Source organism: Oncorhynchus tshawytscha, unplaced genomic scaffold (assembly GCF_018296145.1).
Source record: "Oncorhynchus tshawytscha isolate Ot180627B unplaced genomic scaffold, Otsh_v2.0 Un_contig_1308_pilon_pilon, whole genome shotgun sequence".
Taxonomy (NCBI): Eukaryota; Metazoa; Chordata; class Actinopteri; order Salmoniformes; family Salmonidae; genus Oncorhynchus; species Oncorhynchus tshawytscha.
Window position 1 is genome coordinate 10,001 of NW_024608718.1, and position 21,830 is coordinate 31,830.

The 21,830-nt window shown below is 43.2% G+C and overlaps 1 protein-coding gene across 1 annotated transcript; it reads right to left on the reverse strand.

The window, feature by feature from the left end:
* Positions 1–790: 790 nt before the first annotated feature.
* On the reverse strand, positions 791–21,110 carry LOC121843759 (keratin, type I cytoskeletal 9-like). The gene is made up of 9 exons (XM_042313560.1): positions 20,400–21,110; positions 17,875–17,957; positions 15,294–15,450; positions 15,011–15,172; positions 14,622–14,747; positions 14,131–14,274; positions 12,490–12,640; positions 1,468–3,252; positions 791–987 (listed from the first exon to the last, which is right to left on the reverse strand). Exons 1-9 carry the CDS (start codon positions 20,916–20,918, stop codon positions 944–946), a joined length of 3,171 nt encoding a protein of 1,056 aa, XP_042169494.1. The 5' UTR covers positions 20,919–21,110; the 3' UTR covers positions 791–943.
* Between the last annotated feature and the right edge of the window lie 720 nt (positions 21,111–21,830).

The window sequence follows — 21,830 nt, forward strand, 5'->3', positions numbered from 1 at the left end:
GCAGCGTCATCTTTAATAATGAAACACTCAGTAAAACACAAAGAAAAACAACATCTCATTGTAGGGTCAGGTTTTATTATGAATGGAAACATCAAATGTAATTTAAATAAAACAGAAGAGAGAGAGGCGACACGTCATGATGTTCAGGTCAGAATGTGGACTGTGTGTGTTCTGCCAGGTGAGCTGTGTGTTAGTAGTAGAGAGAGGCCACACGTCATGATGTTCAGGTCAGAATGTGGACTGTGTGTGTTCTGCCAGGTGAGCTGTGTGTTAGTAGTAGAGAGAGGCCACACGTCATGATGTTCAGGTCAGAATGTGGACTGTGTGTGTTCTGCCAGGTGAGCTGTGTGTTAGTAGTAGAGAGAGGCGACACGTCATGATGTTCAGGTCAGAATGTGGACTGTGTGTGTTCTGCCAGGTGAGCTGTGTGTTAGTAGTAGAGAGAGGCACACGTCATGATGTTCAGGTCAGAATGTGGACTGTGTGTGTTCTGCCAGGTGAGCTGTGTGTTAGTAGTAGAGAGAGGCGACACGTCATGATGTTCAGGTCAGAATGTGGACTGTGTGTGTTCTGCCAGGTGAGCTGTGTGTTAGTAGTAGAGAGAGGCTACACGTCATGATGTTCAGGTCAGAATGTGGACTGTGTGTGTTCTGCCAGGTGAGCTGTGTGTTAGTAGTAGAGAGAGGCTACACGTCATGATGTTCAGGTCAGAATGTGGACTGTGTGTGTTCTGCCAGGTGAGCTGTGTGTTAGTAGTAGAGAGAGGCGACACGTCATGATGTTCAGGTCAGAATGTGGACTGTGTGTGTTCTGCCAGGTGAGCTGTGTGTTAGTAGTAGAGAGAGGCTACACGTCGTGTGTGTCTGTGTGTGTGTGTGTGTGTTGTGGGGGTAGGGGGTTCCGTGGTCCTGCAGAGTGTTGTGACGTGAATCAGAGAAGGGAATCACTGTATGGGAACTATGGTAATATCACCAGTAGAGACTTTACCTGGAAGAGAGAGAGAGAGATGGAGAGAGAGACATTGAGTAGCAAAATCTTTTTTTTTCAATGTTGTAATATCTCTATCCTCACCTTCCATGGTGGAGCTGGTCTAGTTATTATATCTCTATGTTCACCTTCCATGTTGGAGCTGGTCTAGTTATTACATATCTATGTTCACCTTCCATGGTGGAGCTGGTCTAGTTATTATATCTCTATGTTCACCTTCCATGGTGGAGCTGGTCTAGTTATTATATCTCTATGTTCACCTTCCATGTTGGAGCTTGTCTAGTTATTACATATCTATGTTCACCTTCCATGGTGGAGCTGGTCTAGTTATTATATCTCTATGTTTACCTTCCATGGTGGAGCTGGTCTAGTTATTATATCTCTATGTTCACCTTCCATGGTGGAGCTGGTCTAGTTATTATATCTCTATGTTCACCTTCCATGGTGGAGCTGGTCTAGTTATTATATCTCTATGTTCACCTTCCATGGTGGAGCTGGTCAACACGCTGGTGGAAGACGAGTTGCTACCGGACACGGTCATGCCCCCGCCCGATGACATCATCATGGAACCTCCGCCGGACACAGTGCCACCTTCCGATGACACCGTGGCTGTACCTCCCACCATGGCTGGGCCCCCGCCTGACATCGCAGCACCTCCTGATGACATCAGAGCTGATCCCCCACCGGACACCATTGCGACGCCTCCTGATGACATCAGAGCTGCATCCCCACCGGACACTATCGCGACGCCTCCTGATGACATCAGAGCTGGTCCCCCACCGGACACTATCGCGACGCCTCCTGATGACATCAGAGCTGGTCCCCCACCGGACACCATTGCGACGCCTCCTGATGACATCAGAGCTGGTCCCCCACCGGACACCATTGTGACGCCTCCTGATGACATCAGAGCTGGTCCCCCACCGGACACTATCGCGACGCCTCCTGATGACATCAGCGCTGGTCCCCCACCGGACACCATTGCGACGCCTCCTGCTGATGGCGCCGTGCCTCCTGCTGATGGCGCCGTGCCTCCTGCTGATGGCGTCGTGCCTCCTGCTGATGGCGCCGTGCCTCCTGCTGATGGCGCCGTGCCTCCTGCTGATGGCGCCGTGCCTCCTGCTGATGGCGCCGTGCCTCCTACTGATGGGGCTGTGCCTCCAGCTGATGGCGCCGTGCCTCCTACTGATGGGGCCGTGCCTCCAGCTGATGGCGCCGTGCCTCCTACTGATGGGGCTGTGCCTCCAGCTGATGGCGCCGTGCCTCCTACTGATGGGGCTGTGCCTCCAGCTGATGGCGCCGTGCCTCCTGCTGATGGCGCCGTGCCTCCAGCTGATGGGGCCGTGCCACCTGCTGATGGGGCGGTGCCTCCTGCTGATGGCGCCGTGCCTCCTGCTGATGGGACCGTGCCTCCTGCTGATGGCAACGTGCCTCCTGCTGATGGCGCCGTGCCTCCTGCTGATGGCGCCGTGCCTCCTGTTGATGGGGCCGTGCCGCTTGCTGATGGCGCCGTGCCTCCTGCTGATGGCATCGTGCCTCCTGCTGATGGCGCCGTGCCTCCTCCTGATGGGACCGTGCCGCTTGCTGATGGCGCCGTGCCTCCTGCTGATGGCGCCGTGCCTCCTGCTGATGGCGCCGTGCCTCCTGCTGATGGCGCCGTGCCGCCTGCTGATGGCGCCGTGCCACCTGCTGATGGCGCCGTGCCTCCTCCTGATGGTGCCGTGCCTCCTCCTGATGGCGCCGTGCCTCCTCCTGATGGGGCCGTGCCTCCTCCTGATGGGGCCGTGCCTCCTGCTGATGGGGCCGTGCCTCCTGCTGATGGGGCCGTGCCTCCTGCTGATGGGGCCGTGCCTCCTGCTGATGGGACCGTGCCTCCTGCTGATGGGACCGTGCCTCCTGCTGATGGGGCCGTGCCTCCTGCTGATGGCGCCGTGCCTCCTACTGATGGCGCCGTGCCTCCTACTGATGGCGCCGTGCCTCCTCCTGATGGCGCCGTGCCTCCTGCTGATGGGGCCGTGCCTCCTCCTGATGGTGCCGTGGCTGATCCGCCGCCAGACACCATTGCGGGGCTTCCTGATGACATCATGGCCGGTCCCCCGCCGGACACCATCGCGGCGCCTCCTGATGACAGCATTTTTGCCCCGCCCCCAGAACTGCTGGAGGTGGAGCTAGTGGAATGCATCAACATGGAGCTTCCTCCCGTCCCCACTCCTCCTCCAGAGGATTTCACCTCCAACACAGTGGTCCTGGTCACAACAGCCTTACCTGAATACATAGACAAACGTGTTAATGAGACCTTAAAAACATCTACATATAAAGCAATAGTCCGCCCCAGTAGAGTCATATTACCCTTAAAAACATCTACATATAAAGCAATAGTCCGCCCCAGTAGAGTCATATTACCCTTAAAAACATCTACATATAAAGCAATAGTCCGCCCCAGTAGAGTCATATTACCCTTAAAAACATCTACATATAAAACAATAGTCCGCCCCAGTAGAGTCATATTACCCATAAAACATCTACATATAAAACAATAGTCCGCCCCAGTAGAGTCATATTACCCATAAAACATCTACATATAAAACAATAGTCCGCCCCAGTAGAGTCATATTACCCATAAAAACATCTACATATAAAACAATAGTCCGCCCCAGTAGAGTCATATTACCCATAAAAACATCTACATATAAAACAATAGTCCGCCCCAGTAGAGTCATATTACCCATAAAAACATCTACATATAAAGCAATAGTCCGCCCCCAGTAGAGTTATATTACCCATAAAACATCTACATATAAAACAATAGTCCGCCCCAGTAGAGTCATATTACCCATAAAAACATCTACATATAAAACAATAGTCCGCCCCAGTAGAGTCATATTACCCATAAAACATCTACATATAAAGCAATAGTCCGCCCCAGTAGAGTTATATTACCCATAAAAACATCTACATATAAAGCAATAGTCCGCCCCAGTAGAGTCATATTACCCTTAAAAACATCTACATATAAAACAATAGTCCGCCCCAGTAGAGTCATATTACCCATAAAACATCTACATATAAAACAATAGTCCGCCCCAGTAGAGTCATATTACCCTTAAAAACATCTACATATAAAACAATAGTCCGCCCCAGTAGAGTCATATTACCCATAAAACATCTACATATAAAACAATAGTCCGCCCCAGTAGAGTTATATTACCCATAAAACATCTACATATAAAGCAATAGTCCGCCCCAGTAGAGTCATATTACCCTTAAAACATCTACATATAAAGCAATAGTCCGCCCCAGTAGAGTCATATTACCCATAAAACATCTACATATAAAGCAATAGTCCGCCCCAGTAGAGTCATATTACCCTTAAAAACATCTACATATAAAACAATAGTCCGCCCCAGTAGAGTCATATTACCCATAAAACATCTACATATAAAACAATAGTCCGCCCCAGTAGAGTCATATTACCCATAAAACATCTACATATAAAACAATAGTCCGCCCCAGTAGAGTCATATTACCCATAAAACATCTACATATAAAACAATAGTCCGCCCCAGTAGAGTCATATTACCCATAAAACATCTACATATAAAACAATAGTCCGCCCCAGTAGAGTCATATTACCCATAAAACATCTACATATAAAACAATAGTCCGCCCCAGGAGAGTCATATTACCCATAAAAACATCTACATATAAAGCAATAGTCCGCCCCAGTAGAGTCATATTACCCATAAAACATCTACATATAAAACAATAGTCCGCCCCAGTAGAGTCATATTACCCATAAAAACATCTACATATAAAGCAATAGTCCGCCCCAGTAGAGTCATATTACCCTTAAAAACATCTACATATAAAACAATAGTCCGCCCCAGTAGAGTCATATTACCCATAAAACATCTACATATAAAGCAATAGTCCGCCCCAGTAGAGTTATATTACCCATAAAACATCTACATATAAAACAATAGTCCGCCCCAGTAGAGTCATATTACCCATAAAAACATCTACATATAAAGCAATAATCCGCCCCAGTAGAGTCATATTACCCATAAAACATCTACATATAAAACAATAGTCCGCCCCAGTAGAGTCATATTACCCATAAAAACACCTACATATAAAACAATAGTCCGCCCCAGTAGAGTTATATTACCCATAAAACATCTACATATAAAACAATAGTCCGCCCCAGTAGAGTCATATTACCCATAAAAACATCTACATATAAAACAATAGTCCGCCCCAGTAGAGTCATATTACCCATAAAAACACCTACATATAAAACAATAGTCCGCCCCAGTAGAGTCATATTACCCATAAAAACATCTACATATATAACAATAGTCCGCCCCAGTAGAGTTATATTACCCATAAAAACACCTACATATAAAACAATAGTCCGCCCCAGTAGAGTCATATTACCCATAAAAACATCTACATATAAAACAATAGTCCGCCCCAGTAGAGTCATATTACCCATAAAAACATTACATATAAAACAATAGTCCGCCCCAGTAGAGTCATATTACCCATAAAACATCTACATATAAAACAATAGTCCGCCCCAGTAGAGTCATATTACCCATAAAAACACCTACATATAAAACAATAGTCCGCCCCAGTAGAGTCATATTACCCATAAAAACATCTACATATAAAACAATAGTCCGCCCCAGTAGAGTCATATTACCCATAAAACATCTACATATAAAACAATAGTCCGCCCCAGTAGAGTCATATTACCCATAAAAACATCTACATATAAAACAATAGTCCGCCCCAGTAGAGTCATATTACCCATAAAAACATCTACATATAAAACAATAGTCCGCCCCAGTAGAGTCATATTACCCATAAAAACATCTACATATAAAACAATAGTCCGCCCCAGTAGAGTCATATTACCCATAAAACATCTACATATAAAACAATAGTCCGCCCCAGTAGAGTCATATTACCCATAAAACATCTACATATAAAACAATAGTCCGCCCCAGTAGAGTCATATTACCCATAAAAACATCTACATATAAAACAATAGTCCGCCCCAGTAGAGTCATATTACCCTTAAAAACATCTACATATAAAACAATAGTCCGCCCCAGTAGAGTCATATTACCCATAAAACATCTACATATAAAACAATAGTCCGCCCCAGTAGAGTCATATTACCCATAAAAACATCTACATATAAAGCAATAGTCCGCCCCAGTAGAGTTATATTACCCATAAAACATCTACATATAAAACAATAGTCCGCCCCAGTAGAGTCATATTACCCATAAAAACATCTACATATAAAACAATAGTCCGCCCCAGTAGAGTCATATTACCCATAAAACATCTACATATAAAGCAATAGTCCGCCCCAGTAGAGTTATATTACCCATAAAAACATCTACATATAAAGCAATAGTCCGCCCCAGTAGAGTCATATTACCCTTAAAAACATCTACATATAAAACAATAGTCCGCCCCAGTAGAGTCATATTACCCATAAAACATCTACATATAAAACAATAGTCCGCCCCAGTAGAGTCATATTACCCTTAAAAACATCTACATATAAAACAATAGTCCGCCCCAGTAGAGTCATATTACCCATAAAACATCTACATATAAAACAATAGTCCGCCCCAGTAGAGTTATATTACCCATAAAACATCTACATATAAAGCAATAGTCCGCCCCAGTAGAGTCATATTACCCTTAAAACATCTACATATAAAGCAATAGTCCGCCCCAGTAGAGTCATATTACCCATAAAACATCTACATATAAAGCAATAGTCCGCCCCAGTAGAGTCATATTACCCTTAAAAACATCTACATATAAAACAATAGTCCGCCCCAGTAGAGTCATATTACCCATAAAACATCTACATATAAAACAATAGTCCGCCCCAGTAGAGTCATATTACCCATAAAACATCTACATATAAAACAATAGTCCGCCCCAGTAGAGTCATATTACCCATAAAACATCTACATATAAAACAATAGTCCGCCCCAGTAGAGTCATATTACCCATAAAACATCTACATATAAAACAATAGTCCGCCCCAGTAGAGTCATATTACCCATAAAACATCTACATATAAAACAATAGTCCGCCCCAGGAGAGTCATATTACCCATAAAAACATCTACATATAAAGCAATAGTCCGCCCCAGTAGAGTCATATTACCCATAAAACATCTACATATAAAACAATAGTCCGCCCCAGTAGAGTCATATTACCCATAAAAACATCTACATATAAAGCAATAGTCCGCCCCAGTAGAGTCATATTACCCTTAAAAACATCTACATATAAAACAATAGTCCGCCCCAGTAGAGTCATATTACCCATAAAACATCTACATATAAAGCAATAGTCCGCCCCAGTAGAGTTATATTACCCATAAAACATCTACATATAAAACAATAGTCCGCCCCAGTAGAGTCATATTACCCATAAAAACATCTACATATAAAGCAATAATCCGCCCCAGTAGAGTCATATTACCCATAAAACATCTACATATAAAACAATAGTCCGCCCCAGTAGAGTCATATTACCCATAAAAACACCTACATATAAAACAATAGTCCGCCCCAGTAGAGTTATATTACCCATAAAACATCTACATATAAAACAATAGTCCGCCCCAGTAGAGTCATATTACCCATAAAAACATCTACATATAAAACAATAGTCCGCCCCAGTAGAGTCATATTACCCATAAAAACACCTACATATAAAACAATAGTCCGCCCCAGTAGAGTCATATTACCCATAAAAACATCTACATATATAACAATAGTCCGCCCCAGTAGAGTTATATTACCCATAAAAACACCTACATATAAAACAATAGTCCGCCCCAGTAGAGTCATATTACCCATAAAAACATCTACATATAAAACAATAGTCCGCCCCAGTAGAGTCATATTACCCATAAAAACATTACATATAAAACAATAGTCCGCCCCAGTAGAGTCATATTACCCATAAAACATCTACATATAAAACAATAGTCCGCCCCAGTAGAGTCATATTACCCATAAAAACACCTACATATAAAACAATAGTCCGCCCCAGTAGAGTCATATTACCCATAAAAACATCTACATATAAAACAATAGTCCGCCCCAGTAGAGTCATATTACCCATAAAACATCTACATATAAAACAATAGTCCGCCCCAGTAGAGTCATATTACCCATAAAAACATCTACATATAAAACAATAGTCCGCCCCAGTAGAGTCATATTACCCATAAAAACATCTACATATAAAACAATAGTCCGCCCCAGTAGAGTCATATTACCCATAAAAACATCTACATATAAAACAATAGTCCGCCCCAGTAGAGTCATATTACCCATAAAACATCTACATATAAAACAATAGTCCGCCCCAGTAGAGTCATATTACCCATAAAACATCTACATATAAAACAATAGTCCGCCCCAGTAGAGTCATATTACCCATAAAAACATCTACATATAAAACAATAGTCCGCCCCAGTAGAGTCATATTACCCTTAAAAACATCTACATATAAAACAATAGTCCGCCCCAGTAGAGTCATATTACCCATAAAACATCTACATATAAAACAATAGTCCGCCCCAGTAGAGTCATATTACCCATAAAAACATCTACATATAAAACAATAGTCCGCCCCAGTAGAGTCATATTACCCATAAAACATCTACATATAAAACAATAGTCCGCCCCAGTAGAGTCATATTACCCTTAAAAACATCTACATATAAAACAATAGTCCGCCCCAGTAGAGTCATATTACCCATAAAACATCTACATATAAAACAATAGTCCGCCCCAGTAGAGTCATATTACCCATAAAACATCTACATATAAAACAATAGTCCGCCCCAGTAGAGTCATATTACCCATAAAAACATCTACATATAAAACAATAGTCCGCCCCAGTAGAGTCATATTACCCATAAAAACATCTACATATAAAACAATAGTCCGCCCCAGTAGAGTCATATTACCCATAAAACATCTACATATAAAACAATAGTCCGCCCCAGTAGAGTCATATTACCCATAAAACATCTACATATAAAACAATAGTCCGCCCCAGTAGAGTCATATTACCCATAAAACATCTACATATAAAACAATAGTCCGCCCCAGTAGAGTCATATTACCCATAAAAACATCTACATATAAAACAATAGTCCGCCCCAGTAGAGTCATATTACCCATAAAACATCTACATATAAAACAATAGTCCGCCCCAGTAGAGTCATATTACCCATAAAACATCTACATATAAAACAATAGTCCGCCCCAGTAGAGTCATATTACCCATAAAAACATCTACATATAAAACAATAGTCCGCCCCAGTAGAGTCATATTACCCATAAAACATCTACATATAAAACAATAGTCCGCCCCAGTAGAGTTATATTACCCATAAAAACATCTACATATAAAACAATAGTCCGCCCCAGTAGAGTCATATTACCCTTAAAAACATCTACATATAAAACAATAGTCCGCCCCAGTAGAGTCATATTACCCATAAAACATCTACATATAAAACAATAGTCCGCCCCAGTAGAGTCATATTACCCATAAAAACACCTACATATAAAACAATAGTCCGCCCCAGTAGAGTCATATTACCCATAAAAACATCTACATATAAAACAATAGTCCGCCCCAGTAGAGTCATATTACCCATAAAAACATCTACATATAAAACAATAGTCCGCCCCAGTAGAGTCATATTACCCATAAAACATCTACATATAAAACAATAGTCCGCCCCAGTAGAGTCATATTACCCATAAAACACCAGAAATGGTTCCGATGATTTTTCAAGCCATTTAATATTTCACGTCGTGAATTGGACAAACATTTCAAACGAAGCGTGTATTTGGTGTAGGTTTACTGTGCATTCGGAAAGTATTCAGACCCCTTCCTTTTGGCCATGCTTTGTCATGTTACAGCCTCATTCTAAAATGGATTAAATAAATGTTTTTCCTCAATCTACCCCCAATACCCCATAATGACAAAGCAAAAACAGTTTTTTAGAAATTTTTGCAAATGTATTAAAAAACAGAAATACCTCTACATAAGTATTCAGATCCTTTGCTATGAGACTCACAATTGAGTTCAGGTGCATCCTGTTTCCATTGATCATCCTTGAGATGTTTCTACAACTTGATTGGAGTCCACCTGTGGTAAATTCAATTGATTGGACATGATTGGGAAAGGCACACTTGTCTATATACGGTCCCACAGTTGACAGTGCATGTCAGAGCAAAAACCTTGCCATGAAGTCAAAGGAATTGTCTGTTGAGCTCCGAGACAGGATTGTGTTGAGGCACAGATCTGGGGAAGGGTACCAAAACATTTCAGCAGCATTGAAGGTCCCCAAGAACACAGTGGCCTCCATCATTCTTAAATGGAAGAAGTTTGGAACCACCAAGAGTCTTCCTAGAGCTGGTCGCCCTGCCAAACTGAGCAATCGGGGGAGAAGAGCCTTGGTCAGGGAGGTGACCAAGAACCTGATCGTCACTCTGACAGAGCTCCAGAGTTCCTCTGTGGAGAACCATCCAGAAGGACAACCATCTCTGCAGCACTACACCAATCAGGCCTTTATGATAGAGTGGCCAGACAGAAGCCACTCTATGAGTCACATGACAGCCCGCTTGGATTTTTCCAAGAGGCAACTAAAGGACTCTCAGAACATTCTCTGGTCGGATGAAACCAAGATTGAACTCTTTGGCCTGAATGCCAAGCGTCACGTCTGGAGGAAACCTGGCACCATCCCTACGGTGAACCATGGTGGTGGCAGCATCATGCTGTGGGGATGTTTTTCAGCGGCAGGGACTGGGAGACTAGTCAGGATCGAGGGAAAGATGAAAGGAGCAAAGTACAGAGAGACCCTTGATGAAAACCTGATCCAGAGCGCTCAGTACCCTAAGCAACGACCCTTAGCACACAGCCAAGACAACACAGGAGTGGCTTCGGGACAAGTCTCTGAATGTCCTTGAGTGGCCCAGCCAGAGCCCAGACTTGAACCCGATAGAACATCTCTGTAGAGACCTGAAAATAGCTGTGCAGCGACGCTTCCCATCCAACCTGACAGAGCTTGAGAGGATCTGCAGAGAAGAATGGGAGAAACTCCCCAAATACAGGTCTGCCAGGCTTGTAGCGTCATACCCAAGAAGACTCAAGGCTGTAATCTCTGCCCATGGTGCTTCAACAAAGTACTGAGTAAAGGGTCTGAATACTTACGTAAATGTGATGTTTCCATTTTATATTTTGTATTTTTTTTGCTTCAATAATTGTCATTATGGGGTTTTGTATGTATATTGATGTGGGAAAAAACTATTTAATCCATTTTAAGAATAAGGCTGTAACGTAACAAAATCTGGGAAAAAGTCAAGGGGTCTGAATACTTTCCGAATGCACTGTACTTTGGCGTGATGTTTTGACAGCCATGTAATTCTCTCGAACAGTGTGAGTTTTACCAATATATCCACCTAAATTTACTCCAAAAAAATTGGACATGCTAATTGTTGACAAACGTTACCTTGTCCGGCGGGAGAGATTTGCGCGGTTATCAACACGTCACACCAGTGTAAGCCTACACCAGACACAGACCAGGTTATCAACACGTCACACCAGTGTAAGCCTACACCAGACACAGACCAGGTTATCACCACGTCACACCAGTGTAAGCCTACACCAGACACAGACCAGGTTATCAACACGTCACACCAGTGTAAGCCTACACCAGACACAGACCAGGTTATCACCACGTCACACCAGTGTAAGCCTACACCAGACACAGACCAGGTTATCAACACGTCACACCAGTGTAAGCCTACACCAGACACAGACCAGGTTATCAACACGTCACACCAGTGTAAGCCTACACCAGACACAGACCAGGTTATCAACACGTCACACCAGTGTGAGCCTACACCAGACACAGACCAGGTTATCAACACGTCACACCAGTGTAAGCCTACACCAGACACAGACCAGGTTATCAACACGTCACACCAGTGTAAGCCTACACCAGACACAGACCAGGTTATCACCACGTCACACCAGTGTAAGCCTACACCAGACACAGACCAGGTTATCAACACGTCACACCAGTGTAAGCCTACACCAGACACAGACCAGGTTATCAACACGTCACACCAGTGTAAGCCTACACCAGACACAGACCAGGTTATCACCACATCACACCAGTGTAAGCCTACACCAGAGACAGACCTTGAATAAAAGTAGTTCCAAAATCCCAGATGGAAATATTAATTGAAAAAACGATTGGAACCATTTCTGGGTTTTAAGACTCATACTGTAGTACTCAATACTTGATAAGAGCTATGATTCCATAACTTTGTACTTCAAATGTTTTCTTTGTGTATTTTTGTATTTTACAGACTCTTGAAAGATCAGCCTTTCATGCTGAGAGAGATCCTAACTAACAAGTTTTACCTGCCGACCTCCCGGCCCCTCCAGAGACCAACATCCCCCCTCCCAGGTCAGCCCCTCCAGGGACCATGCCCCCTCCCAGGCCGGCTCCCTCCAGCAGATGCTTATACTGCTGGATCTCCATCTCTAGACGACTCTTGATGTTCAGAAGGATCTGGGAGAGCGCGTGAGAGGTAGAGAGCGAGAGAGGGGGAGGTAGAGAGAGAAAGAGAAAGACAGAGGGGGAGAGGAGGTAGAGAGGGTGGTAGAGAGAGAGGGGGAGAGAGGGTTGTAAAGAAAGAGGGGGTAGAGCGAGAGGAGGGAGAGAGGGTGGTAGAGAGAGAGGGGAGGGAGAGAGGGTGGTAGAGAGAGAGGGGGAGAGAGGGTTGTAAAGAGAGAGGGGGTAGAGCGAGAGGAGGGAGAGAGGGTGGTAGAGAGAGAGGGGAGGGAGAGAGGGAGCGAAGTAGAGAGGTAATTTATGATTGAGCCGGCATTCGCAGCGCTTACCATGAATGCGATATCCGTGCTGGAGAAATTACGTATAGTGAGCTCCTCTGTAACGCTCCTCTGTAACGCTGTAACGCTGCTCTGTGACGCTGCTCTGTAACACTGTAACGCTCCTCTGTAACACTCCTCTATAACACTCCTCTGTAACGCTACACTGTAACGCTGTAACGCTCCTCTGTAACGCTGTAACGCTCCTCTGTAACACTCCTCTATAACACTCCTCTATAACGCTCCTCTGTAACGCTGCTCTGTAACACTGTAACGCTCCTCTGTAACACTCCTCTGTAACACTCCTCTGTAACACTCCTCTGTAACACTCCTCTATAACACTCCTCTGTAACGCTACACTGCAACGCTGTAACGCCGCTCTGTGACGCTGCTCTGTAACACTGTAACGCTCCTCTGTAACACTCCTCTATAACACTCCTCTGTAACGCTACACTGCAACGCTGTAACGCCGCTCTGTGACGCTGCTCTGTAACACTGTAACGCTCCTCTGTAACACTCCTCTATAACACTCCTCTGTAACGCTCCTCTGTAACGCTGTAACGCTGCTCTGTGACGCTGCTCTGTAACACTGTAACGCTCCTCTGTAACACTCCTCTATAACACTCCTCTATAACACTCCTCTGTAACGCTCCTCTATAACACTCCTCTGTAACGCTCCTCTAACACTGTAACACTCCTCTGTAACACTCCTCTGTAACACTCCTCTGTAACGCTCCTTTGTAACGCTCCTCTGTAACGCTCCTCTGTAACGCTGCTCTGTAACGCTGCTCTGTAACGCTCCTCTGTAACGCTCCTCTGTAACGCTCCTCTGTAACGCTGCTCTGTGACGCTGCTCTGTGACGCTGCTCTGTGACGCTGCTCTGTAACGCTGCTCTGTAACGCTGCTCTGTAACGCTGCTCTGTGACGCTGCTCTGTGACGCTGCTCTGTGACGCTGCTCTGTAACACTCCTCTGTAACGCTCCTCAGTAGCGCTGCTCTGTAACACTGTAACGCTGCTCTGTAACGCTGCTCTGTAACGCTGCTCTGTAACGCTGCTCTGTAACGCTGCTCTGTAACGCTGCTCTGTAACGCTCCTCTGTAACGCTCCTTGGATTGAATCCCTAATCAGTGTTTGTGAGTGATTCAGTATCGAGGTATGGTGACTGTACCTGGTAGTCCTGGCTCTGCTCAGTGGTGCTGGCCCTTATGGAGGTCAGTTCTCCCTCCAGGCCCATCACCTTGCCACTATACCCAGACAGACGTTGCTGGAACTGGGACTGAACCTCCAACAGCCTGGCCTCTAGGTTAGCCATCTGGAGGAGGGCCGGGTGGGGGACAAACACAGAGAGAGAGACACAAAGGGAACACACACACAGGCGCACACACACACACGGAAGACACACACACACACACATTTAGCATGATAGGTATTGGAAATGGGGACATTTGGGGAGTATAGTGAGTGAGCGGGCATGGTAGGGTTTGTATAGTGTGTGTGTGTGTGACCCACCCCCATACGTAGTCCCTGGTATTCCATCTGTAGGGTTTCTATAGTGTGTGTGTGTGTGTGTGTGTGTGTGTGTGTGTGTGTGTGTGTGTGTGTGTGTGTGTGTGTGTGTGTGTGTGTGTGTGTGTGTGTGTGTGTGTGTGTGTGACCCACCCCCATACGTAGTCCCTGGTATTCCATCTGTAGGGTCTGGTAGCGGTTCCGTAACTCTGTCATCTCCGACGTGGTCGTCGTGGTCGTCTCCATCACCACCGCCGACTCTGCCTGCTTCATCTCCACCTGACACACACAGAGAGAGAGACACACACACACACACACACACACACACACACACGCACACACACACACACACACACACACACACACACACACACACACACACACACACACACACACACACAGACAGAGACATGTCACACACACACACACAGAGAGAGACACAAGTCACACACACAGAGAGACATGTCACACACACTCAGCACCTCTGATACATGTTTTAATGTTGGCCTGTGGGTAGTGCCTGCGTTGGCGTGGTAACAGACCTGTTTCATGTACCAGGCCTCGGCCTGTCTGTGGTTTTTCTCCACGGCCGCCTCGTACTCCGACCTGACTTCAGCCAGCATCAGAGACAGGTCCTGGCTCTTAGTAGCCTGGACATCCACGTTCACCTGGCCCGTCATCCTCCCACGCATGGACAACAGCTCCTAGAGAGGTCACAGGTTAGGGGTCAGAGGGTGAGATAGACCGAGAGAAACACAGTGGGAGAGAGAGAGAGACAGAGAGAGAAACAGAGAAAGAGAGAGCGAGAAACAGGTGGACCCTCACCTCTTCATGGCTCTTCGCCATGGAGACCCGTTCGTTCTCGTACCCCTGCAGGTCCTGCATCATGGCTGTGATGTTCATCTCAAACTCCCGCTGCAGGTTCCTCAGACCTCCGATGTCCCCCTCCACACACTGGCGCAAAGACAGCTCATTCTCCCACCTGGCAGAAATACAATGAATAGAGATGACACCATATTAACAGGCCCAGAGAGATGAGTGACAGATCCGTTAGCTCTTTGGGGGTTTAGGCTGGGTATCTGTAAAGCCCTTTAGTGACACCTGCTGATGTAAAAAAGGGCTTTAACTCTACAGGATCGATGGATTAAAAATCCTACAATGTGATTTTCTGGATTTTTTTTCCTCATTTTGTCTGCCATAGTTGAAGTGTACCTATGATGAAAATTACAGGCCTCTCTCATCGTTTAAGTGGGAGAACTTGCACAATTGGTGGCTGACTAAATACTTTTTTGCCCCACTGTATCTGATATGGGCAGAAAGCTTAAATTCTTGTTAATAAATTCTTGTTAATCTAACTAATCTTGTTAATCAACTAATCTAACTTGTTAATCAAACAACGCATGTTTTTTTCTTTGTATTATCTTTGACCAGATCTAATGAGTTATACTCTCCTACATTAATTTAACATTTCCACAAACTTCAAAGTGTTTCTTTTCAAATGTTATCAAGAATATGCATATCCTTGCTTCAGGGCCTGAGTTACAGGCAGTTAGATTTGGGTATGTCATTTTAGGCGAAAATTGAAAAAAGGGGCGGATCCTTAGGAGGTTGTTTAAGAAATGACTGTGATTGATTGATAACTGCAAGATAAGGCCCAACACTACTAGTTCATAGCCTACACGCTACACACAATGAGCATTTCAACCATAGAAACAGAATCATTGTAGTTCTATTATTTCAACACCGGGTCAGGTGAACTCGATAACTGCCATGGTTTTGTTGTAAGAAATGTATGTTTTGTCTGAGAGTGATAGATAATTAAGAAAATCGGTGGGGTTACAACTACAAGCAAAGACCCTATAGAAGTAGCCTCTGATAACGGTGAGCATTTCATCTCCCGAACCAAGGCTGTTAGCCTGGGCACCTGTCTGTCAGTGCTATCGTTCCACTCCCTGTTTGGAATGTGACACGGCGTAAAAGGAGTGGAATGTTAGCACAAACAGACTGGTACCAAGCTAACAGCTGTGTCTTCTAACTCACGTCCTTGCTATTTCCTGACGACGAATTGTCCAATAGACTTGGTCTGTAGGAGAAGATGAGGATTAAGTAATGGATAGTGTTGTTTGGACTATCTATAGGCTACAACTGATTTAATTATTTTCTTTACTGGTACCTACTTCATTGAGACATAGTGTACATATTGCTGTGTATATATTGTTGATTAATTATATAGGTAACAACTGGTCTCTTCTTCATTGAGACATAGTGTATATATTGTTGATTAATTATATAGGGTACACCTGGTTTTATAGGTACCTACTTCATTGAGACATAGTGTACATATTGCTGTGTATATATTGTTGATTAATTATATAGGTAACAACTGGTCTCTTCTTCATTGAGACATAGTGTATATATTGTTGATTAATTATATAGGTAACAACTGGTATCTATTTAATTGAGACAGTGTATATATTGTTGATTAATTATATAGGTAACAACTGGTATCTATTTAATTGAGACAGTGTATATATTGTTGATTAATTATATAGGTAACAACTGGTATCTACTTCATTGAGACATAGTGTACATATTGCTGTGTATATATTGTTGATTAATTATATAGGTAACAACTGGTATCTATTTAATTGAGACAGTGTATATATTGTTGATTAATTATATAGGTAACAACTGGTATCTACTTCATTGAGACATAGTGTACATATTGTTGTGTATATATTGTTGATTAATTATATAGATAACAACTGGTATCTACTTCATTGAGACAGTGTATATATTGTTGATTAATTATATAGGGTACACCTGGTTTTATAGGTACCTACTTCATTGAGACATAGTGTACATATTGTTGTTTATATATTGTTGATTAATTATATAGGTAACAACTGATATCTACTTCATTGAGTCAGTGTATATATTGTTGATTAATTATATAGGTAACAACTGGTATCTACTTCATTGAGACAGTGTATATATTGTTGATTAATTATATAGGTAACAACTGGTATCTACTTCATTGAGACATAGTGTATATATTGTTGTGTATATATGGTTGTGTATATATTGTTGATTAATTATATAGGTAACAACTAGTATCTACTTCTTTGAGACAGTGTATATATTGTTGTGTATATATTGTTGATTAATTATATAGGTAACAACTGTGTGAGAATGGTGCATAAAGAACCATTCTCCTCCAGGACATAAAACCTGTTTCACTGTTCAGGATATGTCCACTATGTATCACTGAGACACCTTAATGAAGAAAATAATTCAATCAAGTTTGCATGACAATCTACTCAAAATGTTGCCAAGGACAATAAACTATTCATCCATCCATCCAATCATCCATCCATCCATCCAATCACTCATCCATCCATCCTACTTGACTCTGAAGTCGTCAGCAGTCAGCTTGGCGTTGTCGATCTCCACAGCAATCTGAGTGTTCTGTATCAGGAAACCCATGAGCTGCAGACAGAGACAGGAGTCAGACACTGTGTGTGTGTGTGTGTGTGTGTGTGTGTGTGTGTGTGTGTGTGTGTGTGTGTGTGTGTGTGTGTGTGTGTCCCACAAGCCATTTCACAAATGATGATGCTTTTCAAAACTATCATATAATTTTTTGAGAAATAATTTCCAAAGACGTTTTTAGGGCATGTAGTAAGATATTCAAAAACATACCCATAATGCACTCAATAACATACCCCATAATGCACTCAATAAAGTACCTCATAATGTACTCAATAATCATAATGCACTCAATAACATACCCCATAATGTACTCAATAATATACCCCATAATACACTCAATAACATACCCCATAATGTACTCAATAATATACCCCATAATGCACTCAATAACATACCTCATAATATACCCAATAACCACAATGCACTCAATAACATACCCAATAATGTACTCAATAAAGTACCTCACAATGTACTCAATAATCATAATGCACTCAATAACATACCCCATAATGTACTCAATAACATACCCCATAATGTACTCAATAATATACCCAATAATGTACTCAATAAAGTACCCCATAATGTACTCAATAACCATAATGTACCCAATGACATACCCCATAATGCACTCAACAACATACCCCATAAGGTACTCAACAACATACCCCATAAGGTACTCAATAACCATAATGTACTCAATAACCATAATGCACTCATTGACATACCTCATAATGCACTCAACAACATACCCAATAATGTACTCAATAAAGTACCTCATAAAGTACTCAATAACATACCCCATAAGGTACTCAATAACCATAATGTACTCAATAACCATAATGTATTGACATACCTCATAATGCACTCAACAACATAATGCACTCAACAACATACTCAATAAAGTACCTCATAAAGTACTCAATAACCATAATGTACTCAATAACATACCCCATAATGCACTCAACAACATACCCAATAATGTACTCAATAAAGTACCTCATAATGTACTCAATAATCATAATGCACTCAATAACATACCCCATAATGTACTCAATAATATACCCCATAATGCACTCAATAACATACCCCATAATGCACTCAACAACATACCCAATAATGTACTCAATAAAGTACCTCATAATGTACTCAATAATCATAATGCACTCAATAACATACCCCATAATGTACTCAATAACATACCCAATAATGTACTCAATAAAGTACCTCATAATGTACTCAATAATCATAATGCACTCAATAACATACCCCATAATGTACTCAATAATATACCCCATAATGCACTCAATAACATACCCCATAATGCACTCAATAACATACCCCATAATGCACTCAATAACATACCTCATAATATACCCAATAACCACAATGCACTCAATAACATACCCCATAATGTACTCAATAACATACCCAATAATGTACTCAATAAAGTACCTCATAATGTACTCAATAATCATAATGCACTCAATAACATACCCCATAATGTACTCAATAACATACCCCATAATGTACTCAATAACATACCCCATAATGTACTCAATAACATACCCAATAATGTACTCAATAAAGTACCCCATAATGTACTCAATAATCACAATGCACTCAATAATATACCCCATAATGTACTCAATAATATACCCCATAATGTACTCAATAACATACCCCATAATGCACTCAATAACATACCCCATAATGCACTCAACAACATACCCCATAATGCACTCAACAACATACCCCATAAGATACTCAATAATATACCCCATAATGTACTCAATAACATACCCTATAATGTACTCAATAAAGTACCCCATAATGTACTCAATAATCAAAATGCACTCAATAACATACCCCATAATGTACTCAATAATATACCCCATAAGGTACTCAATAACCATAATGTACTCAATAACATACCCCATAATGCACTCAACAACATACCCAATAATGTACTCAATAAAGTACCTCATAATGTACTCAATAACCATAATGCACTCAACAACATACCCCATAATGCACTCAACAACATACCCCATAATGCACTCAACGACATACCCCATAATGCACTCAACGACATACCCCATAATGCAGTCAACGACATACCCCATAATGCACTCTACAACATACCCCATAATGCACTCAACGACATATATGACTATAGCAAATATAGATAAGGTCATCTACAATACTGGATATTATTTTAGCAAAAACATCCCAAGACATTTAGCAGTAGGCTCCCACTGGGCACATACTGTCTGTCAATTCAATGTCTGTCCCACATTGGTTCAACTAATTTCATTGAAATGATGTGGGAACAAAGTTGATTGAACCAGTGTGGGATAGTTCTTGTGCGCTTTTACGCACAACTTTTACAATTGGCAAGCTAACTCAGGGAGAGAGACGGAGAGAGAGAGTTTTAACGCCTACCTGCTCCAGGAGTGGTTTGAGTGTTGCGTCGTAGATGGTCAGGTCGTGCGCCTCCACCTTGTTGAAGGTGAAGGTCTTCAGCTTCTCCTCCAGCTGGTGGTTGGTGGCCTCCAGCTGGCGAACCTGCTCCATGTAGGTTGCCAGGCGGTCGTTCAGGTTGTGCATGTGCTGCTTCTCGTTACCGGCGAACCCGAGGGACGTGTCCTCAACACCTCCACCGTACCCGAAACCTCCTCCTCCACCGCCTCCGAACATCCCGCTGCCGCTGCCACCGGTGCTCATCCCACTCCCCAGACCTGCCATGTGGCTGGAGGATGACATCCTGAACCCTCCTCCTCCACCGTCTCCAAAGCCCTTCCCGAATCCGACACTAGCGCCTCCTCCTCCGACCCCAATGCCCATTCTGCTCCCGAAGCTGGAGCGCATTGACGAACCCCCGGCGGAGGACAATGCCATCTTCCGGCTCCCGAACCCGGAGAAAGAGTTGGCGGAGAACCGCTGCTTCCCGGACAGACTCATCGATCACCACTACAACAATGACTATGGCCTAGCTGAGAGAAAGAGACTGCCTATCTTTCAGTCTTCTGTCCTCTACCGCTACTGCTGCTTGTGCTGCTGCTGAGGTGGCGAGGGTCTGAAGCGGCTGAGAGAGCCTGTGACCACGGCTACTGTCACCGAGCGTCAAGTGTTAATATCCTGAGTATTAAGTGATGGATATATATATATATAGAGCTGCACTGGCTCGCTCTCCACACCCCGGTGAAGCGCAATTGGCCACTGGTAGCCGAACCCCCAGCCCCAGGCCAATGTTCCTTGATCTTTGGGTGGAGCTGAAGGTACAGGGAGGTGAACTGTGTGTTAATGTGACTGTCACGTGGCTAAGGGCGTGGCACTGCACACAGGACTCTGTGTAAAAGTAGTGCACTATGCAGTGATGTAAAGTACTTCATTAAGTAAAAATACTTTAAATCACTGCTTACAATTGGGTACTTTAACCACCACTGGAAAGTAGTGCAGGGAATAGGGTGCCATTAGGGATGTACATTAGGGTAAAGTAGTGCACTACGTAGGGAATAGGGTGCCATATATGATGCCATTAGGGATGTACATTAGGGTAAAGTAGTGCACTATGTAGGGAATAGGGTGCCATTAGGGATGTACATTAGGGTAAAGTAGTGCACTATGTAGGGTATAGGGTGCCATTAGGGATGACATTAGGGGGTAAAGTAGTGCCTATGTAGGGAATAGGGGGCCAATAGGGATGTACATTAGGGTAAAGTAGTGCACTACGTAGGGAATAGGGTGCCATATATGATGCCATTAGGGATGTACATTAGGGTGGGATGTAATTAGTAGTGCACTACGTAGGGAATAGGGTGCCAATAGGGATGTACATTAGGGTAAAGTAGTGCACTACGTAGGGAATAGGGT

Excerpts from the sequence above, each read along its gene's own strand:
- LOC121843759 (XM_042313560.1), bottom strand. The coding sequence starts at position 20,918 with ATGAGTCTGTCCGGGAAGCAGCGGTTCTCCGCCAACTCTTTCTCCGGG. Across the intron at positions 15,451-17,874 it reads GCTGACGACTTCAGAGTCAA|GTGGGAGAATGAGCTGTCTT; the intron begins GTAGGATGGATG and ends TATTTCTGCCAG. Across the intron at positions 3,253-12,489 it reads AGGGGCCGGGAGGTCGGCAG|GTAAGGCTGTTGTGACCAGG; the intron begins GTAAAACTTGTT and ends CTATGTATTCAG.